Here is an 18,535-nt window from a genome sequence, read left to right as displayed (position 1 = left end):
AAAAGACAAAAGATCTTCTGATAAAAACTAAGTGTTCCAATAATTCAGAACCAAAGGTTATAATATGGAAGATGAAGAACCTGCCTCTGTTCATGTGTCCAATGACAATACATAAGATCACAACTTACCACTTTTGGATAAGGTAATTATAAGAGGGAAGATGGTAGCTGCTAAGGACAAAAAATTTAAGTAGCCTCCTATTCATATTAAAATAAAATTCACACAATCCAATTAAGCCAGAGATTTATCATTAAAAAATAAAATTAGGAAGAATTAATTAAAAGAAACATTGCTTACATAAGAGAAGTCTTCGGCATTCTGACAGAGGAGCTTGGGAAAAACAGCCTGTCGCTGAAATCTTTCCTCATCTTCAAAGATGTTCCCATACATGAAGCCATTCATCATGGTGGAGTGGGCATGGATGTCAATATAGAACTCCAGGTTAATCTTCTGTTGAGGGAAAACAACAACAAAACATTCAGCATGAGATAAATCAAAGCTGTGTTATGTAGGTGAAGTCTCCCATAAATCCAATACTGCCATCCTTGAATCTAACCATGGTGCCATCGTCAGAGAGCCATGTTAAAGACATTGCTTTGATGCATCCAGCCATTCATGCCTCTATGTGGGTGCATGTGAGATGCAACACAGGACCATGATAGACATTTATTTACCTGTTCTGAGAAGGCTGGAACTTTTATGCAGCACAAGACACTGTGCAAAGTAGAGCCAAAACGTTATCCTTCACTTTGATACAGGGCTTAGTGCCACTGATAAAAATATGCACTTTCCAGTTCTAGAGCATGATTGTTCGGGCATAGCTTTGCCATGTCTGCACAGTTCTGCACTGCAATATGCAGAGGTACCCTTCTGTCAGGAAAGACAGGCTCAAAATTGTGTAGAAAAAGACTTCAGTATTTCCTGTGCAGTTTATTTTGGTTTATAAGGAGAAATACCGCAAATGTTTTTGTCATACTCCGCTTTGTAGTAGTAACTCAACAGAACAACTCCCAAAAGCAAATGCCTTGAATGCCTCTCCGCTTGTAGCTTCCCATGTGATTCTGCATCAACTCTTGCTTCAAAAGAAAACACCAGGACCCCCTAACACAGAGGTGCCTGCTCTCCCCATACCCTTCCTGGACTGGCAATTCAGTGTCAGGAGGCTCTGTAAGAAAACGCTGCTCAAGTCTCCAGTCCAGGGACGCATCTTTTTCCTCACATCATATATAAGTGATACTACTTCCCCTGCCATCAGTGGCAAAGAGTGAATGTTCACCTTGATCCCCACATACAGTGCCATTGACAGCAGTGAGAAGGCGACATCCAGTACTAAAATGCTACCAGGGCAGATGCCACAGGATTACCCAGAGTTTCCTCAAACTCTTGCAACTTCTGGTCCTGAACAAATGGTGCTCTGTGACTAGACAGTGACAAACCCACCCCTGTCACCTGGCCACCATGGGGCCAGTAAGAACCTTCTTTGTGACCAGAGGGTTACAGTTCAGATCTCCCTGTCCCAACAGGGGGATGGAGAACAACTCTGTTAGCAGGACACGGATTACGATGCTGAGCCCTGTACCCCTTGGTGGCAAATAGGGACCCTGGCCAGTAAAATACAACATGTAGCTCTCTGGCCACATCTCTCGTCTGCACGGACTTGCTCAGGCTACTGGAGAATACTGAGCTACAAGACAGTCCAATGTAATACAAACACAGTTTGTATTATGCAGTTCATGTGACAGCAGTGTCAGCTCTTCTAGAGAGTCTCCAATGAGGGGAGAACATAATTCGGAATGTGAAACTAATATGATACAGATTTACTTTCCCTTGGCAGAAAACCAACGTACAATACACAGTGACTGTTTAGTTTAATTAAACAGCCTAGAGAGAGTAATACTGTATCTTATTAAGCCTCTCCTATGTTAAAATGTTAGCTAATGTAATATCAATATCTGACCATGCTTCATAGGAAAAGGAACATTTGATTGTATTTGACTCTAGTACAATAAATTGTTTGTTCCTGCCAAAACATTATGCTGTACTATAGAGGACCAACACTGCAATAAAGCACACATCTGCTATTCGGAGATATAGCACTGAAGAGAAAGATTAGCATTGACAGGATGAAATACCACATAGGATTTTCTTCCTCTCCAAGCATACAGAAATTAAAACCAAAGATTGAGTAATATTATTTTTCATAAGATAATTTCCCCATCAGAAACAGAATTTGATGAGATCAGATGCACACTGGCATATCATCATAAAACAGAACATGTTGTAGTCTCAAAACAGTGATTTGATGATGAAGTGAGGAAATAATCTAGTTAAACTGGATATTTGTAAAGCATGAATGTCCTTCACATAGAAGTCAGTGACCTAAGTCATACTTATTTTAGAACAACTGGACAGAATTCTTCATAGGGACATATTTACTAATATAAAGTAATTGAGAAGCATGGCGAGATATATAACAATAGACTAGTATCATTTGTGTCCTAAGACAACTAAAGGTGCTGGCATAAACTGTATGATTTGTGCTGTGTCATACTATACTTATTCATCCATAGTTATCAAATTGTTTCCAAAAGAAGGTGTCTACAAACAGGGACACAGAGGCACAGATTACTAAGAGAACTTTCCATAGGCTATCCAGCAAGAAATTCACCTGCAGAACATGGGTGACCTGAGCCTCAGCTTAGTATTCAATTGATCAAGTCATCCAGTCTAACACTATCACTAGAGAATATTTTCTAAAGTCTCCTAGGATTCTTACTAAAAAAATTGCTGATAAAAGTATTCCAGGGAATATTAGAGAATCTCTTGGGGTGCTGAAATTTCTTTGAAGATCTTTCTTGACCACCAAAACCATTTTCAAATAGTCTGGTTACAAGCGTTATTTGTGAGGGAACAGTGTCCTTCACAGATATCACCTTCACCTGAAGATTAAGCTTCCAGAACACTTATTTGGAAACCATGACATTCAACAGATAGCTCATCACTCAGACAAGTGTTTAAAAACATTTATCCAGTCATTCATTACAACGTATTTCAGAAGTCATTTCCTAAGTCAGCCCACAATAATTATTCAACTGTTTTTTCTGGTCTTTGTTCCTTACCTTCCTACTGAACATATAAAGAACTCTATTTTACATATTCCTGCCCACTAAATGTAGTCCAAATTTGCAATTGTCCATCCTAATCAGTAAGTTGTTAAACATTGCTAGAGTAATTGCCAGTTAGATGTACTACTCCCAGACACTGCTGTATGTGAGCAGAACAGTATTGCAGCGTTTCACATTTCTTCTCATCACATTCAGTATTTTGTCAAAGGGAAACGTCTTGAGCATTCTCCATTACAGAACAAAATAATTCAGTGCATTGTTAATATAACACATGAGTTCCTAATGGAAAAATTCTCTTTATTCACAGACACAAAGATATTGTGGCTTTAAAATGGACAACAGCCCAGTCACTGGGCCATTAAACTCAAAGTTTGCCACCTCATGCCCCAAGTAGTAGACCAAGTAGTAGACAAATTGTTTGCAGACAAGTTTCGGAAAAGAATTAAGGAACATCGTTCTTGAACGATAATGGTATTTCTTCTCTCTCTTTAGACTCATACATAAGTACTTTATGTGTAGGAACTGTTTCACTCACTGCCACGCTACAAATTTAAGCTAGGGAATAAAGTTTCATATTTCAGTTGAGGTTCTCTGGAAGATTTTGGCATAATTACTGATCTCCTGTAATTTAGGCAGGATCACAGAATTAACATTTTATTAAATACATGTCACCTACTGATGGGAATTTCAGAAAAATCAGCAGAGAGCTGACCTTCTGAAATTGTTTCTCTTTGAGATAGGGAGAATGAAGTTAATAAACGTATGTGTGCATTTACACTTAAAACATAAACCAATCCTATCTGCTTGTTAAACCACAGGGGTATCTGTCAGTATCTACACAGCAGAACCCACCCTGGTTATGGCTTCTAATGCAGTAGCATCTACAAGTAAGAATGGGAATAAATTTAGAGGTGGCTCAAAGCCTCATAGTCGCATTTGCTCCAGCCTTTAAGCAGAAAATAATGAATAACCAGACTCAAACATCTCTGGATGCCATAGCTGCCTTCTGAGAGACTTATAAATTACATCCTACAATATGATATTAAACTCATCATTTTCTGCTTTAGAGGTGGAATGCAAAATGATTCAGATGTCTTATGAAAATCATCATGCAATTTAATTCCCTTAAGTGTCTTTTCTTTGTGCTTACAAGCAGCAGCAGATATTTTCTATCAGACACTCTCTTTCTTAAGTAAAGCTGTAATTACCTGGATGACCCAGCTTACAGAGTTGGAGAAAACAAAGGCAGACTTGGTCTTTCTTTTCTCTCCGTGTGGAAACAGAAATCACTCACTAGACTGACAGAGACAATGATTGAACCCCACTTCCTAGAAAACAGTTAACATTCTCCCCCTTGAAAAGAATCGTCTTTGCCTCGTCTTGCCGCTTACCACATAAAAACAGAATAAATAAATAAGCAAACGAATTTCTGCTCTAAAGTTCATTTGAATCCCTGCCTTTGCGACACACACTTTCCACTGTTCTCCTGAGTCAGTCTAAAGTTTCTGGCAGCTTGAGAAATACACTTATAAATTAGGGAGGGGGAAAAATGGAAGAAATCATGGATAAAGAATAAAAGTGCACATTCATTGTCAAGATATGAAATAGTCAAAGTAGCACAGAAACTGGAAACTGGTTCATGATGCCATGTAAAGTTTTAAGAAAATATACTCTCACTTGTCTGCATTTTTATTGCATTAGCTGAATGCCTTTGGAAGGTCAGTAATTAAAGAGCAAAGGGAAAGAGTGATGTTAATAGCTGGTGCTGATATGACCAAAGTTAGATTTTGAACAGTGCAATTATGATTCTTAAGGAAACAGAGATTTAATAAATAAATAATCAATAAATGCCATAATAAAAGGATAAATGTGCATTGAGCCCAGAACATGGGCCACTAGAGAGACAACTGATGCAGGAAGAAGCCAGCTCTGTCCACCAGCTGTCACTTCAATATGGATTTTATTAATTCTTGGGCACAGCAATTGGTTTAGAGAGAGAGTGTCCAAAAGCCTTCTTCACTCCAATATTTCATATAGGGGATAGGATATGCTCCTTGCAATGTTTTATACAAGCTGCTAAAACCATGGCTTGTCATTAGTGGTACAAAACATAACAGCCTCCAGGCAGACTTTGTACTCTTACTGCTCAACCACTGTTTGAAGCAAACGGGCATACAACAGTTGGCACAGCATAAGGAGTTTGCCCCTTTTGGTTCAGAAAAGATTCAGAAATTCCCAGAAGACTGGCTCTTTGATGCCTCCTCAGGTCCAGAATCTCTCAAAAGAAAATTCTGCATAGGTCTCAAATATATCCATTTTGACATACACACCATACCCCATGCTTAGTTACTTTGCAACGCCTACAGTGGTGACACCAGAAAACGCAAGCACAGTGTGCTAATAAGGAAAATAAAGGAAAACTGACCATTCGGCATCATAGGTTCAGCAGTCTACATTCAGCTAGAAAGCTTCAGTCCTGGCCCTCTCAGCTCCAGGGAAACCTGCCCAGTGCCTTGAATCGCTCTTTAGGGATGCACAGCACGTCTCCTTCTGACTATACAAGGGAATATGGGGTGGAATTCAGACTGTCTGGATATGGTTCATATTTTCAAGCTTCCCCTGAAATACCTGCATTTGGATTCCTGGAAAGGTGAATTTTACCCAAATCGCCTTTCTTACATCTACCTTCTCCCCATATTTTTTCCCCCAAATTTGAAAGGGCCAGCATAAACCCTCACCAAAAAAAAAAAGTCACATACTTTCAAGAACGTTTTCCTCTGCCATTCTTTATAACTTCTGACAAGTCAGTCCTACAGCGTTGTCTCTAGTTTTGCAGATGATGTAAACTACACCTTATTAGAGGCACTATTTCAGAAGAAATGCCACTACCCCTTTGTAACCATAGGGACAACATTTCTCCTTCCATTCATCATCTCATGGACCACCTGTTCCATTCAGCTTTGTAAACACCATGGCAACGAAAGCAATTGTTTACATAAGAAATTAATAGTAGAAAAGTGGTTTACTATTTTTAAAAACCTTCTAAAGGTTAAAATCCTTTAAAAAAAAAGTTCCTCATCTTGCTTCCAGGGAAGGGAAAATGCCAGTTTAGAACCACTCTTATTCTCACTGATATGAAGCACAAAAGCCAATTTCTCCTTATTCCTGTAGAGACCTTTACACAAACTGACAATGTCTTTTAAGTGTCCCTGCAGAAGCAGCTTGCAAACACTGATGTACCACTAACTCTGCATGACCTTCTAGTAATTCTTCATAACGCTTCATGCATTTTTTTCAGATTATTTCAATGATGTTCTGAGAGCTGTTGTCTTTCAGGATAAACCACTCCAACCCAGTTGCCATTCAAAAGTAATTATTTACTGATCCGGTTACACAGCAAGTTCTCAATCTGAATAATGATACCTCTTAATGATAGGCATAATCTGACATGACCCATTAGTGCCTCAAAGAGGATGGAGAAGAGACTTCTGTTGGTTCCATGGATTCATACAGCAAAAGGATGGCATGTCCATCAACACTGCTTTCCTGCCTGTCTTAAAAAGTAAGGGATGCTTTTATCCACAGAACACGGGACCCCCTTCAGTGAACTTGAACCCTGCACTGGTGTGCCCATCAGTAGCCCTGAAAGGAGCTAAACTTGTAGTCTTGGCCTCAGAGTGGGAGGTCAGCAACATGCATATTCTGATCCTGGTTCTTTATCTGCTTGCTTCTCTCACCTGCCAGTGCAGATAACACCACCTCCTGAGGATTAGCTGACGTTTGTAAAGCATTCTGAAGATATAAAGCATCACAGTGCATACAAGTTAAGTATTAATTCACCTGCCAGGCTGATTCACTCTTTGACCCTTCTGCAGAGATGTCCAGTTAGTGTCAGCTCTGGCAGTTTTTGCAATTCAGACACCTGTCCACCAGCTACTGGACTGAAGCCAACAATTCACACAGGACACAGAAGAGCCGTCAGATGGTAGTAACATTTGGTCACGACAGGCCTGAATTGGATTTGAAAGGGTGACCTGGAGGTGAAAGGCTCTATCAAGAAGCCACTTCTGTTCAAATGCATATTAAATTAGAGAGGGGCCAAAGAGACAACGTTAAGACCCAGATCAAGTTTAGACAAGACTTTTGGGTCAGCTGCATGGATAATTCTTGTATAATTTTTACCCTAAATGAATAGGAACCAGGAAATACACTCTTTCTGGATTTTGGGCCTGACCCCAAGCCAAAACTTGAAGAGTGAGTCTGAACAAGGACAGTCATTGTTCTTTCTCATCCTTTCCCTCTCCCTCATATAGGAGCAAACGTATATTCAGCAATATGGGTTTTGACCTTAGCAAGGTCTGAAGTTTTTAGTTGCCTGCATAATTAGAATAAAGCATTGGGATTGAAATGGGTCTTGGGGCATTACTTCACCCTAAACTTTGCTGATCTCACTTGGCTCTGCCCATCTCAGACCTCACTTGCACGTCGCCACCATATGCCCCGCAGAACAAGCTCTGTAAATCCTACCTTGCTCACTTGTCTGCTACTGAACAGCATCGGCTCTACAGAAAGAGGGCTTTTCAGAAAAGAGAGGGGAGAACTGTGGCAAAAGAATCAAGAGCTTTTGGGGAGAAAAGCTGTCTCCCTACTACCAAAGAAAGGGAAAAAGGGAGGGAGGGAGAAAGAAAGAAGCTGAGGCAGTAACTGTTCCTTATTCTGATAATTAAAGCAAGAAAATCGGTTTATGAAACAGAAATATCTAAACAACCACGTTTTCACCAAATAATTCAATTTGGCTCTGGTCTGATTCTGAAAGTTTGCTCAGCTGAAATGCTCCCAGTAGCTGTATCGAGGGTTCTAACACTCCTTGGTACTGTTCCTTAGACAGCCACTTGCTTGCTGTGTAACCATACACAAGTCATTTAATGTCTTCAGTCATCATTAATTGCTGCTTATACACCTGAAACTATATTAAGCTCAAGACTTCCTGTTCAACTATTCACTTCATAGCAGTATTAATAGTTTTGTGTTTTACCAATAACTTTTAATTATACCTCCGCAGAACCTTCTGACCAAGGTACACGGTCTTTACTTTGCAAGTACATAAATAAGGCCCAGCGACATTGCCTGCCTCTCCTCCAATTACGAAGGCAAAGAGTGGCAGACTCAAAAACAATGGCTCGGAGTTATGACTCCCTGTTCCCTAATTTCCTAGGAACTATTCCAATTGGACAAACTGCGTGTGGGCAAATCAAACTCTATAACAACAAGTTTCTCTAGTCTCTCAAATAATATATAGCATTATTCACTATTTCTTACTAAATAAGTAACAGCTGGCAGAATATAAAGCCATCAGGCAGAAGACCTAAGGCAAACAAAATAAAGTGCTTTTTAAATTAGCTTATACTTACACTGCAGAACTCACTGTCACCAGATTTTGGCCAAAACACAGATGAATTCAAAGATCAATTAGGTAATATAATGAAATCTTTTTCTTTGAATTTATTACACACAAAGCAGTGGACAGAATTTCTTTATCAGAAAATCCCCAAATTACACATTGCCAGAAGCTTTGCCCTGTTCTTAGTCTACCCCTTAGCATCTGCAATAGGTCATTGGATAGTGAGCCAAATAGACCTCGGGTTTGATGCAGCATCACTGTTCTTATTTTCCAATTAGGCCTTAATTTATGCTGCACAATGAGACTTCTGTAGTTCCTAAAAAGTTAAGGTGTCGTTTGGTGGTGAAAAGTATGTATATTTCTACAGTTTAAACTGTGTACTTTAAAAAGAGATTAGACAAATTACTGTAAGGTAGGTCCTGCTCTACATAAAGTTTTCAGCTCAAGAAGCCCCTAAACCAATGATAACTACAAGCTGGACATCAAAGGTAAAGGTTCATTTTACACATGTAAAATTTCTTATACAGCCCCCTGAGTGTCTTTTTCCACCTACTGACAACAGCTGTCGCTATGTACCCAGAAAATCTGATTAGTTGGACCTATGAGAGGACCTGTAGTGGTTGTTCTTATTTTACATAGATCCATGTGGAGTAAGAAAGAAACAAACATACCTGCATGCAGACTGCAAACCTGCCCAATCAGGTGGAAGGAAACAACACTAAATGTGTCATTCAAGGGTTACGTGGCCATCTACTTGCTTGGGAAGACAGGAAGGCTGTGTATGGACATTGTGCACGTGCTTTACTAGTGACTGACAGCTGAAAAGCAAACTAACTCTTTCTCTTCATCTTCCTGGCACAGCCTCACCACAGGCAGAAGTTATCCATGGTCTTATTCGTCTTATTCTGTTCCTTTGCAAGTTGTGTCTTTCTTTTCCTTCCTTGTACTCAGTGCAGGCAGCAAGCGCATCCAAGAAAGAGACAAAAGTGAAAGCCAATAAACAGGAACACAAGGACACTGAAAGAGATTAGGGACTATACATCAGACATAGCTACTGAGGGGAGGAACAGCATGCTAACAAATAAAAAAAAGAATTGTCCCTGATATTCTCTTGTTGACCGAAGATTCATCCACAACTGGAAGAATAGGTTTTCTTGGATTTGACCTACTCAGAGACAGATCAGCATAGCATTTTGCACCAAACTGCAGAATGTTTTCTCTGTGCTTTACATCTAGCAGTATTTATTATCTATACAGTGCTATAAAAGCTAAAATGTAATGGTCAGTTTGGAAGGATCTGCTTTTACAACTGAAAGCACAACATATCATGCCTTTTGCAAGGCACTTTTCAGCATCAGTTGTATCTGAAACTTTTTTCCTCCAATATTGCCCTACCCACACTGGCCAATAGGTAAACATATTGCTGCAGGCAATATCACCTTGTGTTCTGCCTGTCAGACCAAACAGCAGGGCAGCTAACTGTGCCTGTAAGTAAAGTCACAAGATCTCAAAGACAATGTATCCCCTGCAAGCACATATTGGGGACCACTATTTTTTTTACCATTTCCTACAGAAAGAATATTCAGGTTTTGCAGAACATCAGGGACTCAAGATTCAGCACAGTGGTATAAGAAATAATCAGAGTGACAATCTCAAGAGGATTCACCAGGGCATAACTAAACAAAGGTATAGTAGGACTCTGAAGAAGGGTATTTCCCACCCTAGACAGCAGCAGCTGACCCACGCTGCCAATGGTTGGCTTAGACATTTAGGCAGTTTTTGTCTGCTTTTTCTTCTACATGTGTATATATACACCTTTATAAGTGTGTGAGTGTAAAAATGCATTTTTAAATAGAAAGAAATATTTTAAACTTGTTTTCATCTTTCTCCTCTGTAACTGTTACAGCTGTCTATAATGGACAGCAATGCAGTTTGCTCTGAATTGTAGGTATATCAGATCAACATTTGATCTTTGCTCTCCTAAATGCTGCATCAACACTGATGGTCCACATGCTGTTTTCAGGTTGAGTCACCAAACACTACAGTGACTACCCAATTCTATGATACACGTTACTGATGGCTTCAGGAGATTGGCCCTACAATATGATTGCATTGCAAAGCAATATTGTTGTGATTTAACCCTGGTAGGCAGCTAAGCCCCACACAGCCACTCGCTTACTCCCCCCGCAGTGGAATGGGGGAGAGAATCAGAGGGGTAAAAATGAGAAAACAAGGTTTACCCTCTTATTCCAACAACAGACCACACAGCAAGACAGAAACCAACTGCATGCAACAGCAGCATAGTGAAAGTTCTCTGGAGGTAGAAAGTGATCGCACAAAGCTTTGGCAGACAACTCAGGGGCAAACCAAACTTTTGGTGAGCTCGCTCTGTTTCTTCATAGTTTCCCTGGCAGTTTCCTCCCCTCCACACTCCCACACACTACATTGTGAGTCGGAGAAAGTCCGGAAGTATACTTTAATAGAACTCCCGGCTTTCCCAACCACTTCCCTTTAACTTTAGATTTCTCTGAAGGGATGAGGTTTCTGCTATCTCTGATGGTTGGAACCTGATCCTGTCATCATTAGCTTTCTCAGAGACTCTTCATTTGTTGAATGTTGGTCTGTAATAAGAGGCAGGAAGGATAGTCATTTTTATAGCAACTACCTGCCAACAGATTTCAATTCTTTATCCCTTCAAAATCCCACATCTGTCCATGTCTCCAGGCACTAGTGGAAAAAGCTCTGCATTAGTTATTTTTATTATCAACATAAAAATCTTTCCATTTATTTATTTATTAAGAAAAAAAAAGCAGCTATCTACAAAACTCAGTTCATTTTGTCCTTAGGCAGACATTTAAAGCTGTCTGCCAACTTCTTTTCTTAATAAAAAAATAAGCTAAAGTCTTTATTACACACAGCGTAACAAAATATGACCAGCTACATTTACCCAGCTGAGACATGCGCCATCCATTTATCAGGCAAGAATTCTGTGACCGAAAGAGGAAATATCTGATAAAGAAGGCGGCCCCATTTCTGAAACCTGGCCACTGGTGGGTCCTGACCACAGCGCTGAGCCCCAAAATGTGCCCCGTCCCTGCAGGCAGACGAGTCCACACTGCACAGTGGAGCAGGGATAGATGCTGAGCTCGTTCTCACCCACCGACAGACAGACAGACAGTAGAGACCTGCCAGTTCAGAGCAAGGAGGGCTCCATTGCATGACTGTTTTGCTTTTGGGACTCAAGTGCATGTCTCTGTGTGATGCTACGCCAAACGGCTTCTCCAGCTCTTCCCTAACACAGCAGAGAAGGGTGAAGCCTGTACTGTGTGGTTGCCACTGGGGAGACACCACCACATCCTCAACCACCAGCCCCTCAGACCCACCAGCCAGACCTCTTTGAAATAACCCACTTTCAGGCTGAGTCTTTCCTTTTGCTTCTTAACAGTGTGATATGGTGAAGACCGAAAATATATCCCAAACCACTTCAATTCCTTGTGCAAATGCCTCTCGGACCCTAATGCAAGGACACAGTAGGTGAAGAGAACTGTAACTTCTGCCCAAAATCTTGTGGCCTATTTCACAGTAAGCATAGTCTCTGAAAAGCAGGAAGGATTTGGAGCCCTAGCCAGGATATGTGTCAGAGCTGCTGCCTGCACTCTTTCTAGGCTAGTGACTGGCATGTTAAACCCAAACAACACATCTTAGACTGACACAAGATGAAACACATTAGGCAGATGGCATGTTTTCTCTGCACAAGCCAGTGCAAGAGTATTTCCTCCTAACAATCTCCTGTTCTTGTTCTCACAGCAAAATTAGTTTTAAAGTAAAAAGAAACAGAAAAATATGTAACATGATGAGAGCAAAGATTACTATGTGGAAAATATATCAATATCAACAAGAGAGGGGTTTTGTTCTTTCAATTCCATGGCTTTTATTTATATACATATATTGTTTATAAAAACAAACACCTTAGTCAGACGTGAAAAGTCAAAATTTACATTTAAATGGAGGCATTTAGGTGGGGTTTTTTTCCTCTCATCTCTTGAATGCAGAGTACAAAAGACTAAAAACTCTCAATTTTCCTAAATGGAAGGATAACAGGTGAAGTTTGCATTCTGGGAGCTATTCATTTAGTGAACAATGTTCAACTCAGCAATGACCAAAGCCCAGCTGATCAAGGGGAAAAGAGCACTGGCTATTAGGCCTGACAGGGATTTGCTCAACAGCTGAGACCAGGAGAAGCTGTGATCTCATTGTGTCCTGTTCCCAGGGAGGAAATTATGCCAAATACAGCTCCCTGAGGGCAACACCTACATTTCCAGATGTACAGTGGATCACTATCCAACTGAAAATCACTGCAATTTTAGAGATTTCAGTGCTACAATAGCCCTGGTTTCATTGCTGGAACTACTGCAGATGTTTAAAACGTGAGGTGGTCTGCTTGTAAGAGAAAATGAGAAGACTTAAGTCCATAACTGAACAGCATTAAAGCTATTGTAAAAGAATGGAAGTGGAAGCAAATACTGTGATGACCCTTAAAGCTTGCCATCAATTATCTTCCTTTTTTTTTTTTTTTTTTTTTTACTTATTTTCTTCCTGGCAAGGAAAATGAGTACTGATTCTAACCAGGGAGTCTATCAAACAAGTACACTTGCAAGCAACATGCTCAGAGAATGCTCCCCTAGTCCATGGAAAGGTGTAGCAACATTTTTAACCACTTGTCTCACTGGAGCACACCAGGAGTAACAGATGATGTACCATAGCAGCTCATTCAATTCTGGGCTGGATTGCCCCTCTCTGGCTTTTTCTGATATAGAGCTGATCCATAGCGTTAAAAGGACACAGGCAAAAAGTAACCTCATATTTTTTAAAACAAGGGTTAACCACAGATTCAGCCAGCACTTTGTAGGGGTTTATGTTGGTTGTTTTTGACTGTCTCTCATGTGTTATATTGAGTGAAACCCATACAAAAAAAGCCAAAAAGCCACCACCGCTGCTCCCCCAGTAAAAATAGTCTGGCTGTATTTTAAAAGCAGAGGAAATAGTAATAAATGTTTGGAAAAGGCGTACACACAAAATCTAAATGCCCGGGAGGTAAGAGCGCTATCGCTATGTACCCAGCACTAGGAAATCACTGACTCGCTCTTTTTAAAGTTGCAAACAGACAGTGTTTCTAGTCTCCCAGGACTAGAAGCTATCCCAATCACTACATTACTATCAGAAAGTATATTCTAATGTTCACTCATGATCACATTGGTCCCTCTGTCGTTGGCGAGTTCCGGTTTTTGCCACTCTCACAAACAGCAAGAGTCTATTGTTTCTGCAACAAATGGTGCTAGTTTTTCTAGCACTTCCCAACTTAAAAACATTACCTGCATTAATTAATTCCAATTCACCCCCACTGCCAGCCCTTTCATTCAGAAGGTGTCACAGCCCCATTGTGGATTGACCCTTTGTTTTCACATGCATGTTTCTGGCAACAAGAACAACCTCAAAAACTCCATCTTCCCCACTTGCCCCACAGATGGGTCACCACTCATTGCCAGGACCATGCGACACCATAAGCTGGCACAGTTTGCTGGGAGTCCACGTCATGATCTAGGGAACCAATCCAGCTAGGCCAAAAAAGTCTAAATATTTGGAGGTTTGTCTTTTTTCCAGCCCAATCAGCTGCTCAAGCTGTTCATATATTGTCCCCTCACCCAAAGAATCAATTGTATGATTCATACAGAATTACTCTGTGCAGGGGTGGGGGCAAAGGAAAGGAAAAATAAAAGAGAACTAGAATATCTTAAGCAATTGATTCTGAATTTTAGCCTTATCCTGAGAAAAAAAGGGTTTTAACTGAGCCAGCAGGACAGCCATAACAACATACAAAGAACTTGTCTCTCAGCTTTCTCCTCAAATAAGCAGGAGCATCTGGTTGCATCTGGAGCACTGAGACTTGAGTACTCTCCGTCTGGTAGCACTCAAGATGGGTCTGAGGAGTCTGCTCAAGAAACAGATGATCAATGCCTCCTTTCCCAAAGTCACGTCTCTACAGCTGTGTCCATCCTTGTAGGCCAGCTGTGCTCTGTGATACTCTCTATAGGCCTCTGCCACACTCCAGTCACAGATCTAGCATGTGAAGCCAAGGTGGGTGGTTTCCTCCCGTGCTCCCTGGCTTCCATTGGGAGGACACCCAGGCGTATGAGCAGAGACTCCAGATGAACCCCTCATCTGGGCAAAGGCCTGCCCTGCAAAGCACAGCCTGCACAGAGGTTTTGTTTCTTAACACCTGCAGCACCTTGTTTTTATTTTTTTCTGTCCTTAAAAAGGCAGCTCTTCAAATGAATCCAGTTGCCTGCAATCTTCAAAAGCAAACAAGGCCTGTTGACATGATGTGGCAGGTTTCCCAGAACCACTGTCCCTTCAGTTTTATGGATGAGTTCAAGGCTACCAGATATGCTGTCTTTCAAGACATGCCGGTAATTAAAACCTACCTGGTCCTTTACCCCAAATATGAATTATAACACTAAGATAATGTTGAGATCACTACGCCATTACTACAGCTGCTGTAATGAATGTTTTAACACACCATGGGGAAACAGATGCTGTTCATGGATACATACATATCTCAGCAAAAAAGCAGGATGTTTTTACTTCAGATAACCCTTAGGATAAGATTTTAGCTTCCAAAGTGATATCAGCTTGATTCACCTCTCAGCTCTCCCGAAAATCCACCAAAAAAATATTACAGGGTCCTGTGAAACATTCCCTTTCTTTGCCATCTCTTACCATGACCTGTTCTAACAACACAAGGGTTGGTTTATTTACACACATTTCTTGTGGCAACCATGCCCATAATGTCCAAATCTGACATCTGTTAATTCCACACAAGTGAACTCAGCTGGACAAGAGGATATAAAGTAATATAAAATGTCAGCTTTCATGCTATACAGATTAAGCCAGCCATGCAATCAGGCACTCTTTATGATGGGCATATCATGGCTAAGCAGTGATGACAGGGTTTATCAGATACCAAAAGCCACTAATACATATGCTTGATTCTGTCTCTGTAGGAGTTTTTCAATCAGCAGTCGCAAACTTAGGCACGTGGTTATCACAGCTGGTGGAAACGTTAAACCTTCTGGGTTACCTTCAAGCCCCAGCAAGGTTTAGCATGCCCTTGAATTAACCTTGAATCTTACCCAAGGGAATAATTATACAATAGATTGAAACAGGCAGTGCTAAATGGCTGCAAACAGGCAAGCATTGGGACAGAAAATTGGGACGGGCCAATGAAAACCCCACAATATAGCTAAGGTACTGCCCCCTTCCTTCTGCTCATCTGAATATTAGACAACTCGTCTCAGCAGGCTGCTGTGCTCCTCCATGTAATGGCAACTGATCCCCAAAGGGCCAGGCACCAACTAAAACTGAATTACATTTCATGCTGAATATGTAACTTCTCTGGAATGGTCTCTCTGCTGGTGCTGCACCACCCTGGTGTGAAGAAGCATCTTCGGGGTGGCTGGATGGTCACTGGGCTCTGCAATATTCAGCTACTCTGTTTCCAGATACTAGGATCAAAGTTACGTGTCACTTTTCTGAGTTACCTGAGGCATTCTTCTTGGCCCTGAACTAGGTATTTCCACAATTTTTGTGTTTGTTCCAACAAATAATATCCTTATATTCTTTTCAATAGCCAAGTTGTGGGGAAAGGGACTTTTTTGGAAACATTTTTCGAAGAAGAATAAACTTGGCACACAACTGCAGTCAGTTGCCTCACAGCAAGTGGTCCAGCTCAAAGATAAACGGTCCTTAGCACTGTCCCAACTTTTTAGCGCGGTGCTCCATGTCATTATATCCACAAATTTCCCTGTACAGGTGAGATCTTCTTCACACAACTCTTCTTCCTCCTCCTCCCCGCCTCCCCCAAAATAACCCTACAAGCCAACAACCTACAACTTTACGTACAGTCATTTGACAGGGCTATAATCTTAAATTGCAGATGGGAAGCAGAGACACAAAGCTCAGTAACAGTGAAGAGATGCAGAGTATAAGCACCATCCAAAACTGAGTCCTCTTCTGTGCTAGCATGCTGAATTTGTACTCAAGACCACCATAGCTAAAACTGTGCCGGGCTGCTTGCCTACTTGAAAAAAACAATACATATCATCATACCATGCTAGGGGGTGGTTCTGGTGGTGGGATTTTTGGTTTCGGGCGTTTTTTTGGTGGTTTATTTTTGGTTTTGTTTTTTATGGGGAGGGAGTTGTTTGCTTTGTTTTTTAAAGGTTTCCAGGTTCCTGTAAATGTCACTGAGTTGTGTATAAGGCTGTGGCATTTTGCTCTCTCTAATACCAGGAAATTCATATACACACATTTTTCAGTTGTTTATCTTGTGAATACAAAGACTGAATCAAAGCATCACAAGAAAAGGAAGTGGATTGTTTTCTTCCCTAACTTTTCTGGGACTCAATAATATTGTCGGTTTCTCTTTCTCTCCCACTTTTATTTTGTCTTAAGGCTCTGCATCTTGGAAGACTGTGAAGCTGCTGTGTGATTTTTATCTCCATGATTAAAGTGTTACACTTTATTGAGCTCTTTGCATCAGCACCAAAATCTGCAATGCAGGATTTTACATAACACTTCATTTTCTCCTCACACCATTACTGTTATTAACCTGGTGGCAATAAACAGAAAATACAGCTTGGCTCATGATGTACTCCTGAGTTTTATTTTTGTGTGCATAACAGAAAAGGAAAAAGAAGAAAAAGAATGGAAATGAAAGGGCCTCCACCCTGTGAAAGATTAGGAATGGCTGCACAAACTTGTATTTTCCTCAAAGAACAATCACAGCCTTCCGGAGTTAAAAAGATAAATACTGTGCTATAGATTCTGCATGTAAGGATTTCTTCTAAAACAAGAGATCAGAAAAGAAAGAACATCCAAACAACTTCAAAATTCTCCAACTCATTATTATTCTTCATTAGACTTCCCAGATGGAAGATTTGATTGATACCCTACTTTGGGATGTTGCACTTCTCTTTGTTTAAATGTTTGTTTAAATGAAGTTTGGAGAGCATGAGATCTGCCAACAGGATACCAGTAAGGGTCTGAAAAATAGCTGAAGAGCTGTATGTGCATGCCATCACAGATGACCTTCACACTCCATCAATGGATGGAAATAGCATGTTTCACAGAAATGAGATCTCTGAATACCCAGGAAAACAGTGGGAGTTAAATATCCAAATGTCTGTAGGAATCTGGGTTATTAACAGAGATTCTCTTTTTGCTGAAGTGGGAGAGACCTGCAGGTTCTGGAGCAGAGGCATCTAGATCCGAAAGCAGGACTACAAGAGCCATGCAGAAAGAGATGGGTCATCCATGAACAGGTGGTCACCAAAACTTGACTGAAGCCTAACAGCAACGAGAGAGAGAGAGAATGAGAATGAGAATGCCAGTATGGGGAATTACCTAACTTGGCATGTCATACCAAAAAGTCAGTTTTGGTATGAACTAACAGCAATGCTCAGGTGCTTAGGTACCATCTTCAAAAAGAAAACATTAGGAGGGCAGTCTTCACAGTCTTGCTCTGCTTCTCTTCCCTTTTGATTGTATAAGCTCTCCTTTTGCAGTCCTGAAGTGCTTGGGGTGCGGAGTTGGGGGATATCCTAAAAACCTGTTTCCAACCCATCTTCAGTTGGGTCCCGTAGCTCTCCGTGAACTGCACTATGCTACCATGACCACCCAAGGCATCTTCTTGCAGGAGTGGTTAGAAAAGTCAATGCAGATTGGGCTGAGTGATATTGCTATAGCTTCTATCCAACAGATTGCTTACCCTGAAATGTTCTGGTTATTTTTGAAGGATTGTTTTGGTTTTTAACCCAAGAGAAAGCTTTTAGAAAGCTCTCCAAGCTTCTGCCCCCTACTTACGTGGGTTCCTGCTCTTTACTCTTGCTATTTATTTTGCACTTGCTCTTTACTCATAAATGCTGCAGTTTGAAATATAGCAGAACATTTT

At 40.8% G+C, this 18,535-nt stretch overlaps 1 protein-coding gene across 2 annotated transcripts in view; it reads right to left on the bottom strand.

The window, feature by feature from the left end:
• Nucleotides 1-18,535, bottom strand: part of LOC143161327 (BEN domain-containing protein 5) — a 987,131-nt gene that overhangs the window by 107,131 nt on the left and 861,465 nt on the right. For both annotated transcript variants that reach the window (XM_076340237.1, XM_076340238.1), the window contains exon 10: nt 298-450. In XM_076340237.1, the coding sequence (XP_076196352.1) occupies nt 298-450 (153 nt within the window). The remainder of the gene's footprint in view (nt 1-297; nt 451-18,535) is intronic.

The sequence above is a fragment of the Aptenodytes patagonicus genome, chromosome 5 (assembly GCF_965638725.1).
Source record: "Aptenodytes patagonicus chromosome 5, bAptPat1.pri.cur, whole genome shotgun sequence".
NCBI classification, from domain to species: domain Eukaryota; kingdom Metazoa; phylum Chordata; class Aves; order Sphenisciformes; family Spheniscidae; genus Aptenodytes; species Aptenodytes patagonicus.
This window is presented reverse-complemented; position numbering and strand designations above follow the sequence as displayed.